The sequence below is a fragment of the Camellia sinensis genome, chromosome 4 (genome assembly GCF_055761805.1).
Source record: "Camellia sinensis isolate YWXY chromosome 4, ASM5576180v1, whole genome shotgun sequence".
NCBI classification, from domain to species: Eukaryota; Viridiplantae; Streptophyta; class Magnoliopsida; order Ericales; family Theaceae; genus Camellia; species Camellia sinensis.
In genome coordinates, this window is record NC_138964.1 from 78,070,378 (window position 1) to 78,095,430 (window position 25,053).

The window sequence follows — 25,053 nt, forward strand, 5'->3', positions numbered from 1 at the left end:
TTAGCAACGGCAAACAAGGGATTACAACAGAGAGCGTTGCTAAAACGTTTTAGCAACGACATCATGCCGTCACCTTTTTTTGTGACGGCAAATGTGGCCTTTTGCGACAACATTTTACTATTGCCTATAATATGTAAAAAATTGAGACATTTTGCGATGGCATTGCTTTACCGTTGTTAAAAGTGTTATTTGAGATGGCAAATATGCTGTCGCGAAAGTTTTTTATTGCGACGGTATACGTGCGGTCGCTAAAAGTATTATTTGAGACAACAAAAAATACCATCACGAAAAGTTTTTTTATTGCAACGAAATGCGTGCTGTCGCCAATTTCTTTTGCGACGGCAATGCCTATGTCGCAAAAAAAATACATTTTGGTTCTAATGTTTTTTGAGACGGTGCGGTGCCGTCGAAAAAAAAAAATGCAATAAAATTATTAAATATATTAAAATTACCTGTATTAAATGAAAAACAATTGAAAAAGAAACTAATAATTGCATAATAATATAAAAATTCCTGTATAAAAATAACAATTTCTCCATAATAAAAATATTCTTGCATTCATAACTATACATTAGCAAAATTACCCCACTACATAATGTTGCATAATACATATATAATATTTAAATACATAATGTTGTTCACAATTCAAAATAACATAAATAAAAAACAAAAGTTAGTCGCATTCTTCACAGGCATGCATTCCATAAGAAGCAAACCTACTCGGGAAATATCTGAAAACAAAAAATAAAAATAATTAATGACAGTATAATTATGTATTAATATGTTAATTACAAAAAAAAAAAAAAAAAATTAACTACTATACAATTACAAAGATAATTAAGTAAATAATTTTGGCTAGACTGAAATCCGGCTCTAACTCCTAAACCTGATTCGAGTCCCGTCTTCTCCCACATTCGAGTCCCGTCTTCTTCCACAAGTCTCTCGTGCCTAGGCGGTCGTGTGTGCCAAGTTTCATGCTAATCTGACGTTGTTTGGTGATTTTGGGACGTCAACACCTCGAATTCAAGTTTCTTAAGGAACTAGTTTGCCTAGAATGAAATCCGGCTCTAACTCCTAAACCGGGAACCCGATTCGAGTCCCGTCTTCTCTCACAAGTCTCTCGTACTTAGGCGGTCATGTGTGCCAAGTTTTGTACTAATCCGACGCCGTTTGGTGATTTTGGGGCGTGAACACCTCAAATGCTAAATTTCTTGAAAAACTAGTTTGCCTAAAGTGAAATCCGACTCTAACTTCCAAACCGGGAACCCGATTCGAAACAAATCACCAAATAATCAAAGCAATGTTGTCAATGGCCCAGGCAACTCTAAACAATGGACCTAGCTGGTTTATTCACTTTTGCACAGGTAAAAGAGTTCAAAAAGATGATCATTGAATCAGTTTTTACATGAATGATTGTTAGAATAAGGAATATCTTTACTTTTTACGAGTTCCAGTTATTTTTTAATCTCACAATATTTGATATCTGCAGAATCATGTATTTTATCGAGTGACTTTTATATACAAATTTCCATGTTTCTATGGTGTCAATAACCAATTAAAAATGAATTGGGGTGGTTTGCAGGATTTTCAAATATGAAAATTAAAATACTAACAGCAAATTTCTCAAAAGAAAAAAATGTAAATGAAAGGGAGTAGTTACTGCAGAAAAAAGAAAAAAGAAACTGTGAGGGAGAGAGAGAGAGAGAGAGTAGTCAAGCAACTAAAATAATCAAAGTAAACATTGCAGTCCTTAGTACCTTGACATATCAATTGTTTGCCACCGTCCAAAATCTAAGCTAGAAAGCACAACAATGTGCTTTTTTCCACTAGCAGCGGCAAAATCAGCCACATTCTTTGCAAATTCAACCATCATCCCCTGTTTAATCATCCACTTAGAACTTTAGAGTCAATTTGTGAAGAAATGAAAATGAAGACACTATCTCCTAATGAAATGGAAACGAGCATACATCAAATGAAAAATAACCCTATGGAAAATCTACGCTACATGGTACACTTCAACTATGACTAGGAAACAGATTCATAAAGTAAACATATGTGTGTTTGTCCATGCATATCAGGTGGTTTTACTGGCCCCATTTGCTTCCACTTATTTGAAACTTATGTAGTTTTACTTTGTTTTGATCAGAAACTTATGTAATTTTACTTTACATTCACACAGGTTCGGTGCTTGGTTCAACTTATCAGATTTTCAACTTATTTGCCATTTCAACGTAAAAACTTCAAAATAAGCTAAAAAGGCTAACCACTACAACAAAAAAGGATTTTTACGGCACCAAATGCACGTCGTGGAAACGATTTTACGACGCACAAGGTAAAGCCATGTTATGACCAGTCATGGAAAGTCATTCACTTCAACGGCATGCCGTAGCATGCCGTAAAAAATATTTAACGGCAGATCTTGTGCGTCGTGTTTGACTTTTCTACAGTTACTTTTGCACGCCGTTGATTAAAGGGACAAACCACGATGCTCACTAGGACAAATATAATTCATTACTACAGACAATGGAACAGCTCAATACAATTAGATTTCTGTCATCGGACAGTATCCAAGTTTATGCCCACTAGAACAGATTCAAAATGAATGACACAGATGGTTCCAATAGCGAACTAAGAAAATATGTAATGCTGTCACTCGACAAAGTTTAAGTAATTCTGAATAGTGACCATGGCCATGATTTAACTTATGTTGTCTTCTGTATATTTGCACACCAATACCAATCAGTGAAAAGAAGAAGAAAACAAAAAAAGAACAAACAAAAAACTATCCTTGATGGTGAATCACCATAAGTTCGAGTACACAGCTAAGCAATTGAAGAGACAAGAAAAAAATACATGACTTTGGAAAAAATCCAAATGCTAAAAATAAATTTAATTCATTCACTAAGGATAAAAATAAAAAATAAAAAAGTATCATAAATCTTTACCAAAAGATAGAACCTCAACAAGAAAGATGGATACCTCACATTGGCATGTGGGCGATCAAATATTTCACATTGATTGATGGTAGGCATTGAACTATGAAGAGGAAGAACAAGAAACTTGCTGGGATCTCTAAGTAAACTGTTTGCTTTAATTTTTTCAAGCAGCTTAGAAATGTCATCCCAACCAGTGAGGAATACAAGAATGGCTCCATCACCTTCCTGACGACAGATGTGTTCTATTGTTGATTCCACCTACAAGAGATTAATGTATCTTTTAGGCAAAGAAGCATTTTCAAGGTAAGAGTTAACACCAATGTGACTTGTGAGAACCCTCTAATATGTTCCAAGAGCTTTATAAGTATGTTCAACAAATAAATGAAAATGCTACTAGCTTAAAATTGTTCAATGATGCAGTTCAAACCTTATACCTTTTTTTTTTTTTTTTTTTCCCCTAACAAATAAATTTGTACTTCAAACTCATCTGAAGAATTTTAAACGCAACAAATAGAATTAATAATAATAATAACAGCACCATGATGCCCAAAGTTCCAACATCCATATTTCTCTTAGTTTCCTACAAATAAAAAAGGGTTGCACTCAATGAATAAGGTTCCCTGCTCACAACAGGGTGTAGGATAGGAATAAGCAGGCAAGCTTCCCCAAACTGTTTGTAGAGAGGCTGATTCCAGGATTCGAACCCACTCCACAACGCTGGGAATCCTAGACACCCCTCAAACTCGTTTAAAATTAAAAGAGTAGCCTTATTATAAATATTTGTCTAGCTCCAAAGTGTCACTCCAATATCTTCCTCAAGTATCAATCTATTTGACAATTCAAATGTAAATGCTCAAATGTCCAGTATTAGGTAGCTGGCTGGTGTGTCACACCACAAACTTCCCTCTTACATGGGAGCTTCTATTTCAGGAACATTCCAGCTTCATTGTAGGAACCTATTCTACAATGGTTGCTTTTTTTCTTTTTCTTTAATTCTGCTTTCTTTTACTTTATAATGATCTTTTGCCTTTTCTGCACACGTTATGCTTCTGTGATCACTCAGCAACTTCTCTCCATGTTTTTTTATTTTTTCAATCTTTTTTTGGTATTTAGTTTTGTATTTTATTAGGTAAAGCTACGGATATATTGCACAATTTCTGTGGATTTTCTCGTTTATGACCATTTCAGATATCATGAAGTCTGGCAATAGCTGCATAAATTGATAAATATAGCACTTCTATAGATGAAGTCGCATTGCGTATGTTTAGTTACTACAGGATTCAGTAAACCCACCCACAAACTTTTTCAATTAATTAAATTAAGTGTGTGCTTCATACTAATTTAATATAACAAAGCATCACAAGAAGGTCCATGCTTTATTTTCTGGCATACTAAAGCATACCACACTTTGAGCAGAATTGAGTTTTGTACTCATGATTTGCTACTTTTAAGCATGAATCTTATCTAAATTCATTCTTAAAAGTGTGACTTTCAACCATTATTGTAGTAGTGACTCTATGGAAATGTTTTATACATATGGATATCCTATGCTATTTGTGTTTGGAAAAGTATATAAATGACATCCTCAGTTAGTCCCATGTACTAGGGGACAACAAACTTACTAATAGCATATGATTGAGATCTTCTTTGCCTCGTGTGCGTATAGTATTGGGTTGTCATGCCCATCATTTATTCGATATCATAGTGATATAGTTGTGTAGTAGAGTAGGTTATATACACAAAAACAGAGGCCTAACCATGGCTACATCCTTTTGGAATTGTATTAAAAAAAAATTAAGAATGAAATTCTAAAGCCAACAATATTTTCATGAAAACCATGACTCTCACGCCACCTGACAACCAAACTGAACAATCATGGCTTGAAGCAACCCAATTAGAGGCATAACCACAACAAAACAACCATGGTCTGAACCAACTCAAAGAGGCACAACCTCCACGACTGTGAAAAATGATTAGCAAATACACTATGGTGGTATTCTAAGATTTCATTTTCCTGGTGTTCTCAATGTTAGTATTGATACATATCTTTGCTAATATTAAAAAAAAAAATGGCAACTAAATTATTATATATACATGGAATTTAATTAAAAATAATCTCTCTTTATCTCATTTCTTTCTACTATCATTATACTATTTAGCTCCTAAATTGAAAATTCAAACATATTTCACTTAATTTTTGATGAATTGAGGCACATTCCTAAGTTGAAAAAAATTACAAGTAATCTCACTTTTTCTGAGTTAAATAAGCTGAAAAAATCAAATAATCTAGAATCTAGAATTGTAATCAAACACCATCAATTGACCTTTTTTTAATCAAATAATCAAACTAAACCCAAAGATTTATTTATAAAAAAACAAAATTCAAACCCATTAAGAAACGAATTGAACAAATACAAATTCTATTATGTATAAAAATTAGGTTAATTTTTTTTTATACATACCTTAGTCCCCACTCCATCCTTGAGTGTGAGAGATTTTTGCCCTTAATTCTTATTTTACAACTACTATATTAAAGAGCACAGATCCTTCAGGAAATAGTTTTTCAAACTTTGGAAAGCATAATGGTTCACACAAAGACAATAAGAGGCAAAGTCATGGCCTGACCAAAACGTGGCAGTTTAAAGGTGTAGCAGTAACTAATGTCCCTAAGGGCAGCAGCTATCCCCCGAATCCTTCCAAATCAAAATAATAATAATAATAACAATAATCTCACAAAATTTGTTTCCTTTCTTACTTTCTCTTTCCTCTTTTCCCCCCTTTTTTTAAACTCAAAGAAATCAAGATTTCAAAAAGCAAATGACTGTGTAAAGAAACCCAATAATGGAGGTGGATGTATGAATAACAGTCATAAAATAGCTCAGCTACGTCAAATCCAATGCTTAACGTGAGAGGAAAACAACATTTGGGATAAGATGAAAAATAAAGCAAAACCCAGATCACATTGAAGGGGAAAAAGAAAAAAAAAAACCTAGATTCCAATGTTTGATTTTTTGTGAGAAAAACCCAATTACAGATACGATTCACATATACGACTCGCATAAACAACTCGAAAACAGAGGAAGGCTCAGAAGAGAGGGGGAAAAAAACCTATATTGGGATTTCTGCAACAGAAGAAGGAAGCAATTTTGTGCATCGTGTTTAATTTTCTGTATTTGGTTTTTGTCCTCATTGGTTCATGGTGGGCATTAGACAAAACAACAAATCAAAAAACTCAAGAAAAAAGATATTTAGTTACCTAATCGCAGACTCTTCACAAGATTGGAGGGTATTCTGATCGATGTCCCAATACCAATTTGATGCCCTCTTGTGCAAAGGTGGCGGTGGCGGTGGCAAAGGTGGAGCTTCTGGCCGTTGTCTCTCACTCTCGCTCCCTCTCTTTTACATGCCTTTTGATGAACCCTTTCATTTTCCTATTGATTAGAAGAAGTCAGAAGAAGCCAAAAGTTAATGTATTTTGATATATATATATTTTTAATATTTGTTTTGGCATTTGGCTCCTGAATGTTTTTAATTTTGGCGCTATTTTTTTCAGTCATAGCTTTCACGACAGAAATTGAGTGTCGTGTAAAGTTAAATATTTTTAACGGCTGACTTTTTATGCATCGTGAAAAGTTCAATTTTTAATGAAAATTTTGTAGTTAATGAATTTTTTTTTTTCATTTTTTTTTTAGTTATTAAGGTCGAAAATTTATTTGTTTCATTTTTATTTTAATAATTTTTTTTTTTTTTTTGGGTAGAAGTAGGGGTAATATTTTAATGAAATATGTTTTCTATTAAAATAAAGTTAATTTTTTATGGTCAATGAAAAAAAAAAATTTGTAGCCCATTTTTTTTTGTTACTAAAATTCAAGAACTAATTTTTTGTGGTAGAGGAAAAGGAGCGGCAGTAGTGGTGAAGGTGGTGAATAAGAGGTGGTGGTGGTGATGGCGAAGGATATTAGTGGTGAAGTTGTGGTACTGGTAAAGGAAATGGAGTGGCGGTGGTGGAGGAGAAGTAATGGTAGTAGTAGTGGCAGTAGTGGTGGTGGTGGTGGTGGTGGTGGTAGTGGGGTGGTAGCGATAGTGGTAGTAATGGTAGTCGTAGAGGTAGAGTAGCAACAGTGGTAATAGTGGTGGTAGTGGAATGGCATTTGCAGTAGTGGTGAAGGTGGTAGAGGAGATGTGTGGTGAGAGAGAGATGAGTGAGAGACAGATAGAGAAGAGAGATAAAGAGAGAGACAGAGACAGAGTGATGAGCAAGAAAGAGACAAAGTGGTCGCTAAAAGTGCATTTTTTTGTAGTGGATCGATAAATTGAGAGGGAGCTCGGTAAATAAAGAAGGAGACAGACAGACAATGAGCTCGGTAAATAAATTGGGAGGGAGAGAGTGAGCAAGGTGAACACAATGAGGGAAAAAGAGACAGACAGACAGACAGGCACACAAAGAGAAAGAAAAAGAGGAGTGATAAGTGAGAGAGAGACAGAAAAAGAGAGAGAAACAAGAAATAAGCGAGAGATAGACAAAGAGAGAGAGAAAAAGAGCGAAAAAAGATGAACAAGAGAAAGACATAGAAAAAAAGAGACAGAGAGAAGAATGATGAGCGAGAGAGACAAAGAAAGAGATAGCTAGAAGAGAGATGAGCGACAGAGACAGAAAGAGATGAGAGAGATAGAGAGAAGAGAGATGGGCGAGAGACACAGAGAGAAAGAGAGAGAGACAGAGACAGAAAGAGAAGAGTGATGAGTGAGAGAGAGAAAGAGAAGAGAGAGAGACATGTAGATGAAAAAATGGGTGAAAAGAGAAATGTTATATCAAAAGAGTAAAACAACGTCGTTTTTTTTTAATTTTTTTTTGCGACAGAAAAATATCGTTGCATTTATTCAAACCATTTTGTGATTGTGACTGTATATATATGAAGCCGTCTCAAAGCCACAAATTTTTTTTTTTTTACTTTTTTGTTTTGCAAAAGTACTTATTACAGTTGCAAAAAACTCACTTTTTTTTTTGAGACTGCAGTTGGTGCCGTTGCAAAAATTCTATTTTTTCGTGACAGCAATCTCTGCTGTCACAATACTCTCATTTTTTTGCGACAACATTTTATGCTATCACAAATACTCAATTTTTTAGCGACAGCAAATTGTGCCGTCGCAAAAACTCACTTTTTGCGACGACAAATACTCGATTTTTTAGTGACAACAAATTGTGTCGTCGCAAAAACTCACATTTTTCGCTATAGCAAGTTGTGCCGTTGCAAAAAGTCACTTTTTGAGACGACAAGTGTACCGTCGCAAATGCTTCTGTCTTTTAAGTCCACTTTTCTTATAGTGTATACATAAAAGCACAATCTACGAACCAACTTGTGTTAATTGCAAATGGAGGACAAAAATGACTCTGCAATTACTTTGCAAATTTTCGTATCAAACAAATACCAAAGGACCGATCTGTACTTTACCAGAGAACGAACAATAGAATTGGAACACCATAAGACTTCCAGGTCGATTTGTGCTTGCATATATTCAGTCTTCACAATCCCACCACTCCCAAATATTCTTTTGAAGAGACCACGACTACATTTTCCAGTCTTGAGATCATTACCTGAAACAATAGCGTTTTTGAAAATATTATAAGCATGTTGAGTAATTGAAGACGAATTTATAGAATAAGGGAGCATTCAAGTGTCCCATGGAAGGATGATTCTATTCACACCATTAATACTCGCAGTATACACCATTACTTACACACACAAAATAATTTTTAGGATTTAAAAATATCTTAGTTCACACCTTAACTTTCCATTACTAACCCTATATTAACACACCACTATATACACCATTACACACCAAAAAATATTCATCTTCACCACCATATACAACAAAACCTCAAAAATCTTCAGAACAGAGACTAACAGAGACCATTTTCGTCGGTCTTGATCTCCATCGTCGACGGAGGTTGCATTTGGCCTCCACCTTCGCTAGTGTTGATCTCCATAGTTGGAGTTGAACTCTCATAGTGTCTCATCTCATCGTCTCATCGTTTCAAATCACTGGCAAAGTGTTTTATTTGGCCTCCATCTTCGCCGGTGTTGGATCTTCATTGTCGGTCTTGAACTCTCATCCCTCATTGTCGTTTCAAATTTATCAAATTAGTCATATTCATAAATACAGAGTTGAATAAACTTAATGTGTTCAAAAATTTATATTTGAACAATGAATAAAAATTTAATTTATTTTAACCAAACTAACTCAAAATGTTCAATTTTTCATGTATGAACATTTAATATTTGGTCAATTGTAATAATTTGAACAAAATTGTTTTGTTCAAATATAAATAATCGAACATTGTATAAAAGTTCAACTCTAGTTATCCGAATACGACGAACAAACTGATCTTCCCAACATACGAACAAGATAAATAAAAAACTAAAAAACCAAGTCATAAACTAACATTTTCAATGTTCAAATCAATGTTTTCAATGTTTATATCGAAACCAACCATTTCAGTGTCATCTATGATGTGCAAATCTTCAAAACTAATTGATTTTAATGTTCTTCAACCCTAAATCTTCGAAGGTAATAATGTTTTGAATTTGAAAAATAAGTATAATGGAGAAGAGAATGAAGTGAACTAATTGATAATGAATGATATCATAAGTGTATATTAATGGTGAAGATGATGAAGAAATATAATATTTATATGTTAAAACCTTAAACCCTATAGGAATGATGGTGTGTAAAGAGTATTTTATATTTTTAAATATGAAATTTTTGAATGGGTAGACTACACCTCTTGTTGTCCTTAATGGTCATTTCATTGGATGATATTATTGAAATATAAATTTAATCTATTAATGGTGTGTATCGAGGGAAGTGTTTTTTTGGACTTACTGGATAAAAGGGAATTATAGTCCACCGGACTGTTAGTCCTGGGATACATTGTCCCCGGACTATTTGGTTGGACTAAATATATATCCTAGGTTTGTTTAGTCATGAGATTAGATATCTGGATTGGACTATTCTATTGAATCCTATGTTTGTTTGGGATATTATGGAGAAGGATAAATGGTCAAAAGACTATTTTGACCTTTTGAATTATTTACTAAATAATAGAAATATTAAATTTGAATTATAAAATTAAATAAATAGAATATTAATAAAAATTACATTAATTTATTTTAATTTGTAGTTGAGACTTTTAAATTTTATTTTACTTTGCTAAGTATAATTAAGGGCAAAACACCAATAAATCCCAAATTTTAATTTGTTAAACCATTAGGTCCTGCCTTTTATTTTGTAGACTAATAAGTCCTATTTGAATGTTAATTACATATATACCCATTTATTTAACACGTAATTTTTTTTTGATGGAGGACAAATGTAAGTTTTTACTGATGTTGTAATGACAAAAATACCCAAAAAACTTACTATAGGCCTTTTTTAGATTTCCCTCCTTTTTCGAGCATCAGCAACATTAACTACATCAGCACCATCATCAACATCATCAACATTGTGAAACATCATCAACATCAACTACATCTTCAAACATCAACAATATCATCAAACATCATCAACATTGTGAACATCATCAGCATCAACTACATCTTCAAACATCATCAAAACATCAACAAATATCAACAACATCATCAAACATTGTAAACATCATCAACATCAACATCATCATCATCAACATTGTGAACATCATCAACATCAACTACATCTTCAAACATCAACAACATTAACTACATCTTCAACATTATCAAAACATCATCAACGTCATCAAACATCCGGAACATCATCAAATCATTCTTTTCTTTTCTTTTTTTCTAAATCTAAAGTTTGGGCCGTCGATTTTCCATATAATTTTTGTTGCCCAAACCCTAATCCTCTTTTGTCTCCTCACTCAATAGTAGCTCTCACTCTCTCACTTACTACTCTCTCGTTGTTTCATCTCTCTCTCTCTGTCTCTCTCTGTGGCAATTGGTCTGTGATCGGCCAGCGCAACGACCTTCACAACACCTTTGGTCAGTTTGCCTTTTTAATTGGCCTAACATTGCTGCGTGCTTTTCTTTCATCTGCAATTTGCTGTGTATATATACACATACATATACCAAATAATATATAATATATATACGTAACTTGCTCTGTATTGTTATTGTTGTTTCTCAAATGGAATTCAACTCTTGCTGCATTCTCTGGTCTTTTAACTGAAATTAATTCGGGCCTTACAAGGCCTGGTCTCGATTTAGTCGGCCACAAATAGTTCAATTTCTATTCTATAAATACCTCAAAAATGGCAATTCAAATTTTTAGGGACACAAATTAATATGATTTAGTTCTCTAAAATTCTGATTTTAATAAAAGATATATGAAAGATGTAGTTGATGTTGATGATGTTTCTGAGGTTAATGTTGATGTCGATGACGTTTCTGAGGTTGATATTGATTCTCAATTCCACCGATCACCTTCTTCTCCGATCTGGAATCAAGGGTTCGGATGTTGATGTTGATAATGTTGTTCAATGGTGGGTTTTGAATTTTGTTTAACTTCAATTGGAGAGATTGGGTAAAAATGTAAACTCTATATACAATATATCAAAAATATATATCATACCAAAAATAAAAAGGACTAAATGGTTTAAGAAAAAATAATTAGGACTAACTAGAGCAACATTTATTAAAATGTGATTTATGAGTAATTTTTCCTATAATTAATACGATATTATTAAAATACATAATTTAATAAAGTATAATAAATTTTATTAAGTATAAATCATTTAATAAATAAATTAAGTATAAATAATTTAATAAATATATTTTATTTTTAAAAAGATATTAAATAGTAGAGGATCAAAAATATAATCTCACTACTTAATCTCACGGGATGAATTATCCTACGGATTGTGTCCCCTCGGGATAGAGTAATCCCATAAATATGGGATTCATAGTCCGGTGCAAAAATTTTCAATCAAACAACAGACTATTAGTCCGGATGGACTATTAGTCCTATCCCATGCTTGAATCCTTCCAAACAAACACCACCTGAGAATATTGGTGGTGTGTAAATAGAATCACCCCCCATGGAATTGGAGTCCTTGCAGAACAAAGATAAAAGAGTAGTGCAGCAAACTCAAGTCATTGTTGTTAATTAGGAAAAAAATAAATTGCACAAAAAATTATAATGATAAAGAGTGTTGCTAAGAGCACCCCAAGAATTTCTTTTTGGAGAAAAAAAAAATTATCAAAATTTTACCTTAAAATAAAATTCCAATTTTGCCCTCATCTCTACCCCTACCCCTACCCCACCACCCACCTCCATCAACTCCAGCCACCTTCCCCCACCCTTGCAGACACCACCCATCCTCTCTAAGCCATTTACGAAGGCTCCCCACCACCGAAAACCTCCATACTGCAAACCCCCCCCCCCCCTTCACGATTTCTCTCTCTCTCTCTCTCTCTCTCTCTCTCTCTCTACCAAAATGTGGGGGGCTAGGAGGTGGCGCTGAAGGATGGAGAGGGGAGGGGAAGGGTGGCTAGTGCTGAGGGTGGTGGTGGAAGCGGCTAGGGTTTGAGAGAGTGGGTCCAAAGAAACTTTATAGAGTTCGAAATTAAGTGGATGGGGTCCAAAGAAATTGTATAAGAGCTATTAGCAGCACCCAAGCTGAAAAAATTCTCAAATTCATAATAATGTACCACACCCACACAATTGCTTGCACTCGTATTCACAAGAATACACATTTTTAAGAAAATGGAGCATGGGTAGCTTAGTGGTATCAGCTACTCTCTTTCATAAGGAGAGGTCAGGGCAATTGATCATGGTAGTAGGTATCCATAGGCAGCATATCAGAGGAGCAATAATAGGCTAGCCTTGTACACCATATCCGACACACATATGAACAGAAGGGAGGAAAAAAACAACAAAAAATTGGACAAATTTCAACAGCCATGTCAACACAGCACAGACAAATAATTTTAATATCAGACAACATATTGGCCTCTCAATGATTCAATATCAAGAGTTAATGAGAGCTACCTTTTAGTCTGCCAGCAAGATACAATGTTTCTTCTGCAATCGGTCTCCACTGCTCAGCACATGAGTAGTTGATTTCTAGACCAACACTAAGTCCTCTCAAAAGATGCACCATGCGAAGAACGGAAAACAGTTCCTCTGGAAAAGCCTAACATTTCCATAACAAAATAAGGAAATTAGGTTCATTACACCAAGGAATACAGTGGCATGAAGAATTCGTGTCTAAATTTCTCACCAAGTTCAACCCAGTCATCAAATTTTTACTGTCTTGTAACAGACATGTTTCTTGCTATAAGCATATAAAACAGTTTCAAATATGCACAACCACATTACTAGAACAAATGTCATTCACCTTAAATATGGCTGAATATATTTCCTAAAAATTCTTAAGCAATAATGTGCATGTTTGGCTGTGGGTTCTTTTGGGGGAAAAGGAAAGAAAAAAGAAAAAGAAAAAAGAAAAAAAGAGCAATGAAAAATTCAAAAAAACCCATCATTTTCATTGTGTGCAAATAATTTTTGAAAAGTAAAAAACAACTTTTGGTGTTACCGAAAAATGGGTAGTTTTTCAAAAAATAATTCAGAAGTGATTGGTAGCTCGAAATCAAGGCCCCGGAATCCCCTGAATTAAAAAACGACGTCGTTTTGTCGTTTTGTTTTTGTTTTTTTTTTTTTTTCAAAAGAAGAAAATCAGAAGAAGAGAAGAAAGAAGGAAGAAGAAGAAGAAGAAGAAGAAGAGAAGGAGGAAGAAGAAGGAGAAGAAGGAGAACTGGAAGAAGAACTAGAGGGGCCAACAAAATTGGGCTGGAGGCGGAGGCGGGGCGGGGGGCGGAGGCAGAGGCAGGGGCAGAGGCAGGGGGCAGAGGCGGGGGTTGCGAGGCAGAGGCGGACGCGATGGCGGGGCTGCGACGGGCTGCAACGAGCTGCGACGAGGTGACGGCGGGCGACGATCGGGCGGAGGCGATGGCGGGCGGAGGGCTGTTGCAGCTCCTCCTCTTCCCCTCTCTTCTCTTTCTCTCTCTCTCTTTCTCTTTCTCTTCTAAATTTTGGGCTATTCGGGGGGAAAAATTTGTGGGGAAAAATCATTTTTGAAAATAATTTTACAAAACAATTCACCAAACAAGTTTTTGTGTTGTTCAGGAAATAAAAATAGAAAATCAAAACAAAACAAAACAACCATAACATCTGTACAAATGAAAATACTCATTTCTAATATAGCAACAACACAAACTAGTTTTCAATAATTTCCTTTTTACGTGATGTACCAATATACCCATAAAATGGCATAGAAATGTTAACCATTGATGTTGTGTACTAACAAACAATCTATTAGATTTGCTGTAAAAAAGAAATAAGGAAGAGAAAGAACAAGATAAGAGAATACACAATGTACGGCTAATATAGAGACCCTTTCTGAATAAGGGTTCTCTTAGACACTAATATTTATATTAGTAAGACCCGAAGTACACAAATACCCCTTGGACTAAGATAACACGTGACACACATAAAACGTAACACAATCATATAAGCAAATGATGGTACCTTAATGTGCTTCTGGTGAAATGCCGAAAGTACAGGCAAATGGGAGATATCACATACCTCGTGGCTAATGAATACAAGGAATATAATGCATACCTGAACAGCAATTTTTTTTATTGAAGATTCTTCAGAGAAAGGTTGCAACATCTTCACACCAGGCTGTAGCTTTGTATCAAACATTGTCTGTGCCAACTTAAGCATTTCCTTTTGTCCATCCTCACACTTGATTAAGGTATGTGTGCCCAGCTCCCTAATAATTGAATACAATCAAACACCACTCAAACCCAATATAATTAACAGTGATTTAAAAAAAAATAAGGTTAAATTACACCTACATCCCCTAAGGTTTGGCTTTAATACAAATACCTCCCTAATGTTCTAGAAATTACATTTTCCTCCCTAAAATTTATAATCTCATTACAGTTTGCCTGCTCCGTTAACTAACTGTTAGGTGCTAACACCAATTGCTGACATCATCAATTAATTTGTTTGATGAATCGCGACAGTGGCACCAACAAGCAAGGGCATTAAAGTCATTTTAATTTTTCTATTAAGGGGGTCATTGTAATTTCCAAAATGTTAGGGAGGTATCTCTATTAAAGCCAAACCTCAGGTGAAAAAAAAATCAACCCATTTCAGTCAATTGAATAGCTACAACACACGCATATAATAGTCAGGATTAATAGAACTCGCCCCCCTCACCACCCCCATTTTTCTTTCGTTCTCTTTCTTTTCTTCTTCCTTTTTGTTTCTTTTTGTTTTTGTTTTATTTTCTGTGTGTGACTACCACATACAATCCTCAAAATAGTAGCTTGTCACCACAATTCCACTGGCATTAGATTTCAGTACATAAACAAGGAATTTATGGGCAAAATTTAGTACCTGTAGCTCTCTGATGCCCTTACAGGATCCTTGTCAGCAATAGCAATAACCAGATTAGCATTTCCAAGCCTTAAATTGTGTGGAAGGTCCTTCACTTGCCCGTAGTCAAGCAAGGCAACCTGATTAGGGATGACAGGAAGATGCATATTTAAGATATTAGAATACAAACATGGCGATAAATGATATTGAAATGTGAAGCAACCAAGTATTTGATCGAATTTTCTAGCTTAATCATCTTATAGTGTTATTTGTTTGGTTTAGTTTTTGAAAAATGATTTTGAGTTTTTTTTTTTTTTTTTCGAGTTTGTCTTTAGTGAACTTGTTTTATATTTTAGTCAAGAAAAATTTAGGTGCATCTAAAAGTAAAATATTTATGAAAAAAAGTTCAACAAAAAAAAAAAAAAGGATGGGGGGGGGGGGGAATGAGCAGGTATTTTTGTTTTTATGTCTTTAGTGAACTTTTTAAAAATTTCTTCACAAATATTTTACTTTTTAAGTGCATCTAAAAAACATTAAAAAAAAACTGACTAAAATATGGAAAAAGTTTGCTAAAGACGCAAAGAATCACAAAAAACTCAAAAACAGTTTTTAGTTGGAAAACCAAACAACTATAACCACAAATTTGAGAATAAAACTAAGACTATTACCCATTAAAAGAAAAAGTATAGGGGAGAAAAGGTTGGGAAGACGGAAGCAATGTTGAATGTTTTAAGGTAGCTATGAAGCACAGATACTTCAAATAGGAAGACGTATTCGTATCGTATCCGTATCGATACTCCTCGGATACTTACGGATACGTATCAGATACTTATTAAAAGTATCGGATACTTCTTAATTAATTTTGAAGTATCAAATCCTTCAAGTCACGTATTACTCCTTTTATGAAATTAGAATTGTATTATTTCTTGCATAACATCATGATATAATATAATTGCGAGAATAAACAGAATATTTTTACAATACTTTGCTTAGTCTTTTTTTTTTTTATAAAAATAACATAGTAAGCTCAAATATTAGAATTCATCAAATTGACATATCTTCATTATATCATGCGTGTCCCCTATAACTACATAGAAGTAAGGGTTAATAAGATAATATAACAATAGTAAAATTAAATATCAATAAATGAATAAGAAAATAAACTTGCATAGAATATTTTTGACTAGTGCAAAAGGAAAAAACATAGGGTCAAGTTATGGATTGTTTGGATATTATAATATCAACATATTAGACTTTATATTGAAATGAAATATTTTCAAGACCTATTGAAAATTTAAAAACTAAACTAGCTAATATCTTAAATTAATACCTAATTCTTAAAGATTAGTATTTTGCATTATAAAGTTACTGTGATTTCTCAATATTCTTGAGCTTATGTGTAACTCATTGCTAATAATTTATTTATTTTTTATTTTTTACAAACGTATCCTAACCGTACCCGTATCTTACTTTTTTAGGTTTTGCTGTATCGCCGTACCCGTATCGTATCATATCCGTATCTCGTATCTGTATCCGTGCTTTCTAGTACGGTAGTAAAGTTTGGTTGCCTACTTGCCTCAGAACCTTTACAGATCAGAATATTTCCAGGATGGGGATCTGCATGGAAGAAACCGCTCTTCAGTATCATTTGTCCATAAGCAACTGCCAAACTTTTAAGGATGTTCCTGCATTTGAGATATTTTAGTAAGAGCGTTATGCTTTCATTTAATTATGTCAATGTTGTTGAAGGATAGCCAATAAAGAAAAGCAAAGTACAAGAAGAAGGAAGCCGTGGAGATGCCTTTTGAGAGAGGATACCACATTCAAGGTGAAATGATTTCCCTTGGTCTAGGGTTTTTTGTGCAATTTAGTTTGTCATTTGAATATTATCATGGAATTTGCCTAGACACCATCAGAAAAGGTACCTAGAAAAAGCAAGCACATTTACTAATAAAGATGAGGGTGCAAGGATCCATCTCAGGGATATTTACAATACCAGGCAATACTTGCATTCAAAAAAGAAATCCTGAAGGATGAGGCCATTCACATGTTTGAATACCTCTCTCACACTTCTACAATAACATATTAAAGCACTTCATCTCAAGAAAAACTGCCCAAAATGTCTTACAGCTTAAAAGAAGAAACTAAGATATAAGCTAGTAAGTTATGGATTTAAAGTAGATGATATGAACTTTTTGCATAAAAATGGGGATTATGATAAGAAAAAATTGGCAGAAAAGGACTTCATACTCTCTGAGGTAATCAATGGGCTTACCTCTTTGCCGAGCTGCGATCTTACCACCAGGATTTATGCCTCTTTTAGCTATTTCATCTCCAAGCTTTAGAATTGGGATTCCGTCAATATATTCCATTACTAAGACCCTCCTAACAAAACAATGAAACACATTTAATTACCGCCAGGTAAAGTAAAAGAGCTTGCAGAATGATCAACAATGAAGTGAAGCAGAATCACAAATATACATAAACCAGCAGATCAGTAGCTAAAAAAATGAAGTTAAATTCACTACAAGAACACATAAGCCAGCATCTGTAGCTAAAAAAATAAAGTAAATTAATTTGGGAATTTATAATCAATCTAATTGCAGAGTCCAAGACCATTAAATACAGTAGGACAATCTAACCAATGTTTTAAACAGTGAAAGAGCAGGGTGACATACTAGAGAGCCTATACCAACGATTCTCATGTTCATCCTCTGCAACCATGTTATTGTTAATATTTTCAGAAAATATTTCCAAATCCACAGTGCTTTTTTCCAACTCTCCGGTCGGCAGACTGAATGCTTGTCCAAAACATCATAATGATAACATATCTGACCTTAAGTTTTGGGATTTAACTACATACTTTTCTCTGCCACTTCATCCTGTCAGACATCATATTTTCCGGATGAAAAATAAAAATCTAAATATCTTCTTTCTAATGTATTCTTCCCAGCAAAAGAGAAATAAATGAACAAATCATCCCTTCTTACTAGTGAAATTCACGTCCTTTCAGTTTTCCAGTACTGATTTTTTGAAATTTAAACTAAAGTAGTTTCCTCTGCCACTTCATCCTGACAATAATTTTTTCTCTTTTTCTCTTTTTCTCTTCTTTTTTTTTTTTTTTTTTTCTTTCAGATGAAACATGAGCATTTACATCTCTTCTTACTGACTACATTATTACCCTGTTCCCCTGTTTTTAGCACCTTCTAAGATGCAAATGTTTTCTCACTGATTTACCTATTTAAGTTGAGTATGTAAAGTGAGAAGAGCAGTGATCATAGTGTGCCTTCGTATTCAAGTGTCTGTTTGTTCATGCACATGATAACATTTTCCTTTCAGAGTGTGTTTGTGTATTCAATCAAACTATATTGTACTGCAGAGGTCAATTTTGACAAAAAGTAAACAATGTGACAAGAAAAAGCCAATTCACAAAGCCTCAAACTAAACTCAGCCAATATCCTACATTGAATTTGATGAAAATCCTTTTTCACAAAGAAGAGACTTGGCTTCTTCATTCATTCAGTAGAAAATAGAACAAAGGCACGACCATGAATTGTTTTTGTATTATACCCTTCAAAGATCATATTCCTGAGCATTAATTTAAGCTCTCAGCAAATAAACATCCAATTAGAGGATTGAACATTCTATTGCATGAAGGTCGCTCAAATCAAACTAACCTAAATACCATGGGCAACCAAAAGTGACATAATCAGAAACAAAGTCACGTAGTTGTCAGTAAATATGCAATTATCATTATCAAATGAAGTGTAATATTAAAATTCCCACTGGGGCATAAAATACCTCTTTCCAACCATTTAACAAGGTTCAGTATTAAAAAGTTTCATAATTACAATACAACAATGCAAAATATTTAGGTCCTAGTTAATTCTGCAGAGCAAGGCAAGCTAGAGGAAAACTAAATATGGCATAACATACCTAGTGACCATATTCCGTATCACCCTTGGCACCATAACAGGAGAATTTTTATTGTTCTCGTGTAGAAAATGCCTAATTCTTTCCATGGCATCAGCTTCTCTCTTGAAGTCAAATTCATACCCGATCTTGAACGATAGAAATGAAAACCAGATTATCATCCAAAAACATGATCTGATAAAATCTCACACAAAGAAAAAGCCTATATTTACTAAATCAGGAAAGAACTCGGAGAGTTCATTTAGCACTGATACAACTTGGAGTTGGACGTATGCAATCAAGGAAATAATGAAAATTATGAAGTTCAATATAACTACAGACCTCTCTTTGAACATTTAAACAATAAATATAACCAAAATAGGAGAAACACTCTGTAGAGCATCATTTTGTTAGCATTGTAGATAAATTGTCACTCATGTAAGGAAAATAGTTTTGATTTCTCTTCTCTAAAAGGATGTACATTACTTCCAAAATGCTAATCATAATAATTAGAGAAAGCAACAATCCTAGAAATCATGATGAATTTGGCAGTAAGAAACAGACTATTTGAGATTCATTTGAATATCTAAAGCACCATGGCCAATTCTAAACAGCAGCTAATCCTTTAAAAGCCTATACCAAGGCATCTGACTTGTTATGATATGAGAAATGGAGAGGAACCAAATCTGATTTTGAATTGGCAGAAACTCACCAAGTTACATTAATCAGATTTCATTTTGAAATTTAAACACTTTTCAGAAAATTCTACTTTCTTGTTTTCCGTATTTTTTTGTTTTTACTAATTTTTTTTTTTAATTTTTAGACACACTTAACATAAATACACTTAAAAAGTATAAATTTTGTGGAAAAAAAATCTTTAAAAAATTCACTAAATACTAAAAATTAAAAAAAAAATACAAAAATTAAAAATATTTTTCATATTTTTGAGTATTTATTAATTTTTTAAAATATTTTTTCACAAATATTTTACTTTTTAGATATATCTAAGTAAGGTGCATCTAAAAAAGTTAAAAAATGCTTAAAATTTTAAAAATATTCACTAAAAACACAAAAAACTCAGTTTTTAAAAAACTAAATTTAGAAAACTAAAACCAAACACACTGAATAGTGTTTTGCATAGAGGCCCATAGCAAGAAACGGAAAAGAACCAAGTTTTTTTTCAAACGAAGGTTTACTTTTTTTTTTTAATAAATAAACAAACTTTATTGAGAGAGCATCAAGAAGATGCAAAGAATACAAAAGGCACCCCCATACAAAGGAAAAAAAACTAACAGCACCTAACCAATAACATTATTCAAGAAATCTAAGAAAACAAACACATTCGAATCAACCTTCCTCTCCAACCAACCATACAAAACTATTAATAAACAACTCTCTAGCCAAGATACACAATGATGAACCTCTTGAAACGTTCACCAATTCTGTTCCAATCAAACCAACCACAAACATAACGACACCAGCAACCATACCCGCCGCCAGTGACGACCAACCTGAGCCCCCGTCCAACTCCAAAGCATTTCCATCACCCCTTTCGGCTATATCCAAGCAATCCCAAAGATAGAACAAATAAGCCCTCCACAACTGCGAAGCCATTAAACAATGAAGAAACAAATGATCCACCGACTTCGCATTAGCACAATACATATAACATTGATTCACTATAATATTACCACGCCGAACCAAATTATCAATCGTAAGATTCTGTCCTAAGGCAACCGTCCACAAAAAGAAAGCCATCTTAGACGGAGCTCCTGGCACCCAAATACTCCGCCAAGGAAAGTCCCTCCCCACCTCCCCCACCAAACTCCGATAAAACGACGAGACAGAAAACTGCCCCTTAGCGCCTACACCATTCCACACCAAGACATCCTCCCCCAAACAGAGTGTAAGGGTCTACATAGTACAGAAACTTCTATACTGACAGCTCGGAGAGCAACACATCTCCAACAACCCTAAAAACATATAGGATGTCTAGGAATTCCAACAAAATGAATTAGACATCATCATTTGGGCCACTTGGCCAACACTTCTCTGATTCTGTCCTTGACAAAAACAGAAGGCCAGTGCCAATCAAGGATGAAAAAGACACAATTGAAAATGAGTGAAGTGCAGTTGCAAAGAAAATAATGAGTAGTAATATTATAATCATGTGATTATGGATATGATATTATAATCATGTATCTATTTGTGTCCTCATTGTATCCCTTCCTACTGCTTTTGTGTTGAAGTATCTGTTTTTAGTCATGTCTGTGCCCACGTCTGTGTCTGTCCTCCATAAGCGATTATCATATAATTGATAGAAAACATTGAAAATATTTAACCAAATTATGGAATATCTACTAAGTTGTGCTCGGTAGACTTGTCAAATATTTGAAATATCAGAAACCAGAATCATTCAAATAAACTTTGTAGATAATAAAAAAATTATTATATTCAAATAGTGTGCAGTTTTACTGAGAGTAACTTTAAGAATTCAATCTAAAAACTCAAATAGATATATAATCCTACACTCTCCATTCAATAAATAGTACTGTATTGGGCTTATTGATTGAACAACTATTATGTCATCACTCAATCATCATGTACATTATTCAAGTAGGGTTTCAAAAGACTGATGGCTCTTGTATCCCATCACAAGATAAAAACAGTAAAGCACATTCAACATTTATCCTCAGTTTTTTTCTCTCCAATTTTACGTTTTTCCCTTTTCTTTGGCAAGACAAAATTATGATCAGGTTTCACGGGCTTTATGAACAGAAAGCACAAGTTGTTGCCACAAAATCATTTAAAATACCAGGTTGAAATGTTATGCACACCTGTTTCTCCATTTCCTTAGTTATAGAGAAGAGATCGAATTTGATATCTGTCTTTTGCATGTATAATGCAAAAGCTTGCAGGTTACGAATATCTGTCATCATCAACTACTGAACACCAGGATGTTGCACCTACATCACCATATCAGTCTAAACCTGTAAAACATATAGGGGAAGCAAAGTTAAAGTATCCTTACCTTGACAACAACATCTCTTTTGTCACCTTTTAATCTCGCTCGGTGCACCTAAATTGAGTAAGAAACGTAAGTAAGGTGTAAGTGTAACTCTCCGCAAGCATTATTACAAAATTCCATCCTAAATCACTTCACTGTGGAAAGCAACCCCTTAACAAGGTTGAGATGAGGTTTCCTTTTGTCATGTGAAAGTTATGACTGTTTGTGTCTTGTCAATTTATAAATAAATGGATAGGAACCAAAATGACCTTGAACTACACAGGTCCTGCTAGGGTTTTGTCTTTTACAAGACTTCTAATAATGTCTCTTTCTAAATACAGATTCTACAATATATCAATATCAAGTAGCTACAAAAAAACCAAACAGTAAAAGTAAAAAATAAAAAATGATATAAAAAAAAAAAGAGAGGAAAATATTTGCCAGGTCAAGCTCAGTAACACTTGTCAGTAAACAAATTTTCTTCAAACCAATAGGAAGATTTATCTGTGGAACTCAAAAGCATTTTAGTTAAGTTCACAACCAGAGATCTAACTTCATTTTGTTGAATGGCAGGTTTCCATACACATATATGATGCTCTATCACTAGTATCAGAGACAATCAAATTTTCCATAATGCCATTTAAACATCTTTACCTTCAAACCATTGAGTTCTCAGAAATTGAACATTTTTTTTAGCATCCTACTATTCATTTTCATGGTAACATGTCTTAATAACTTAATACCAAACAAACGTATCCATGGATGCTGACAGAAACTCGTGTCGGTTTTCAACTTCATCCATACATTTTATTTTATGCAGAGCTACTCAAAAAATTTAACAATACTCCAGTACTGCCGTGATAGAAGTTCATATTTACTCATGACTGGGGGGACTTCTCTAATTATTCTCTAGAAGTAAAATTTCTAAAAATGATTCAAACGACTCATTGAATCTTTGAGCAGGTCAGAGACCTCAGTTACCAATAGAAGCAGAACCAAGAGGATTCACTTCAAATCTTTTGAACAATCCATCTAAACTTTGACCCAACTCCTTCTCTAGCACCACTCAGATGACATCATATGGGGTTGCAGGGGATTGATCGCACAGCGTAACAAGCCTTCTAACCCATGCAGCCGGGGCTAAGTCAGGCTTCCCAATGATTTGGGCAACCTAAACCAAACCCCATCCCACAAAGTAAATTAATCTCCACCATAAACATCATTAAACAGAAACTATCGATCAATATCAAGTATCACAAGTAACCAAATCAAATATCAAAACAGCCTAAATAGTGAACCCAATTGGAGAATTAAAATAAGAATAGCCAAATTCAATAAATAGTGCATAATTCAACAAATCCCTTGGCATTAATTTATACCCATTCAAAACCCAAAAACGAGCACAAAATCAAAAACCCACATAAGAAGTAAAATCATTGATTATACCATGAGAATTAATTAACAAGTCTCTAGAGTACAAAATTAAATATTCAAAACAACCTAAATCATGAAACCCAATCGAAGAATTAATAAACAGTGCACAATTCAACCAATCCCTTAGGCATTACACCATTCAAAACCCAAAAACAAAATTGAAGAGCACCAAAGCAAAACCCCACAAAAGAAGTGAATCGTTGATTAAACCATGAGAATTGATAACAAATCACTCAAGCACCCAGATTAAATATTGAAAACAGCCTAAATTGCAAAACCCAATTGGAGAACTAAAACAAAGAACAGCCAAATCCAATACATAGTGCAGAATTCAACAAACCCCTTGGGCATTACATGATTCAAAACCCAAAAACGAAGTTGAAAAGCACAAAATCAAAAACCCACATAAGAAGTGAAATCGTTGATTATACCGTGAGAATTAATAACAAGTCTCTTGAGTACCCAAATAAAAAAAACAGCCTAAATCATGAAACCGAATTGGAGAATTAAAGCAAAAAATAGCAAAATCCAATAAACAGTGCACAAGTCAACAAACCCCTTAGGCATTACACCATGCAAAACTCAGAAAAGAAGTTGAAGAGCACAAAATCAAAAACCCACATAATAAGAAGTGAAATCATTGATTATAACACGAAAATTTACCAGATAAAATATTGAAATGAGCCTAAATCATGAAACCCAATTGGAAAATTAAAACAAAAATAGCAAAATCCAATAAACAGTGCACAATTCAACAAACGCCTTAGGTACACTACACCATGCAACACCCAGAAAAGAAGTTGAAGAGCACAAAATCAAAAACCCACATAATAAGAAGTGAAATCATTGATTGTACCTTGAGAAAAAAGCCACCAAGGTCGGAGCGCATGTTATATATCTTCTTAGCGGCAAACTCTGTTAGCTCCAGCCCACACTTCACATAGTGAGGAGCCTACTATCCACATGGTGAGGGTGGCACCATGTGCAAAAGGAAGATGGTGGATAGCTAAAAGAAGATGGTGGGGTGCCGCACAACCAAACCCACTCAGTGTGTCTCTCAACCACTCCTCCTCTCTCGTGTATAAATTGAGATGAGTGAGGAGGGATTGATCAGTGAATACAGTGAGCACAGTGACGATACACAGGAGAATGTAATCTGTGAGTGAGAGTGTTAGAGAGAGTTGTGAGCCGTGAGTATTGTAATCCTATAATTTTATAGTGGATAGGTAATCGTCGAATCACGTAAATCACTTGAGGTATTAAATCTCTTGAGATATTGTGTTTAATTGATTTTTGGTGTCTTATAGCTTTACCAAGTGATATCGAAGCTTCATCGGTCAT

The 25,053-nt window shown here is 34.2% G+C and overlaps 1 protein-coding gene across 16 annotated transcripts; it reads right to left on the bottom strand.

The window, feature by feature from the left end:
* Nucleotides 1-475: 475 nt before the first annotated feature.
* Nucleotides 476-24,897, bottom strand: LOC114290539 (protein ACTIVITY OF BC1 COMPLEX KINASE 8, chloroplastic). 16 transcript variants are annotated; one of them, XM_082925179.1, is made up of 15 exons: nucleotides 24,569-24,831; nucleotides 23,251-23,449; nucleotides 22,303-22,350; nucleotides 22,109-22,216; nucleotides 20,762-20,873; nucleotides 19,296-19,420; nucleotides 17,635-17,744; nucleotides 16,858-16,976; nucleotides 15,381-15,499; nucleotides 14,595-14,748; nucleotides 12,963-13,107; nucleotides 8,390-8,532; nucleotides 2,946-3,194; nucleotides 1,758-1,876; nucleotides 476-731 (listed from the first exon to the last, which is right to left on the bottom strand). In XM_082925179.1, the coding sequence occupies exons 5-15, from the start codon at nucleotides 20,813-20,815 to the stop codon at nucleotides 674-676; spliced, it is 1,395 nt and encodes a 464-aa protein (XP_082781305.1). In that variant the 5' UTR covers nucleotides 20,816-20,873; nucleotides 22,109-22,216; nucleotides 22,303-22,350; nucleotides 23,251-23,449; nucleotides 24,569-24,831; the 3' UTR covers nucleotides 476-673. The 16 variants fall into 16 exon arrangements, 14 of the variants coding, with proteins under 14 accessions (XP_082781305.1, XP_082781302.1, XP_082781300.1 ...); XR_014366701.1 differs by lacking the exons at nucleotides 20,762-20,873; nucleotides 23,251-23,449 and adding an exon at nucleotides 6,193-6,367 and having other exon boundaries at nucleotides 2,980-3,194; nucleotides 22,109-22,237; nucleotides 24,569-24,897; XM_082925176.1 differs by lacking the exon at nucleotides 20,762-20,873.
* Nucleotides 24,898-25,053: the final 156 nt, after the last annotated feature.

Excerpts from the sequence above, each read along its gene's own strand:
- LOC114290539 (XM_082925175.1), bottom strand. The coding sequence starts at position 22,210 with ATGATGACAGATATTCGTAACCTGCAAGCTTTTGCATTATACATGCAA. Across the intron at positions 19,421-22,108 it reads CTAAGGAAATGGAGAAACAG|ATCGGGTATGAATTTGACTT; the intron begins GTGTGCATAACA and ends CTATCGTTCAAG. Across the intron at positions 1,877-2,945 it reads TGTTGAGGTTCTATCTTTTG|GGGATGATGGTTGAATTTGC; the intron begins GTAAAGATTTAT and ends ATGATTAAACAG.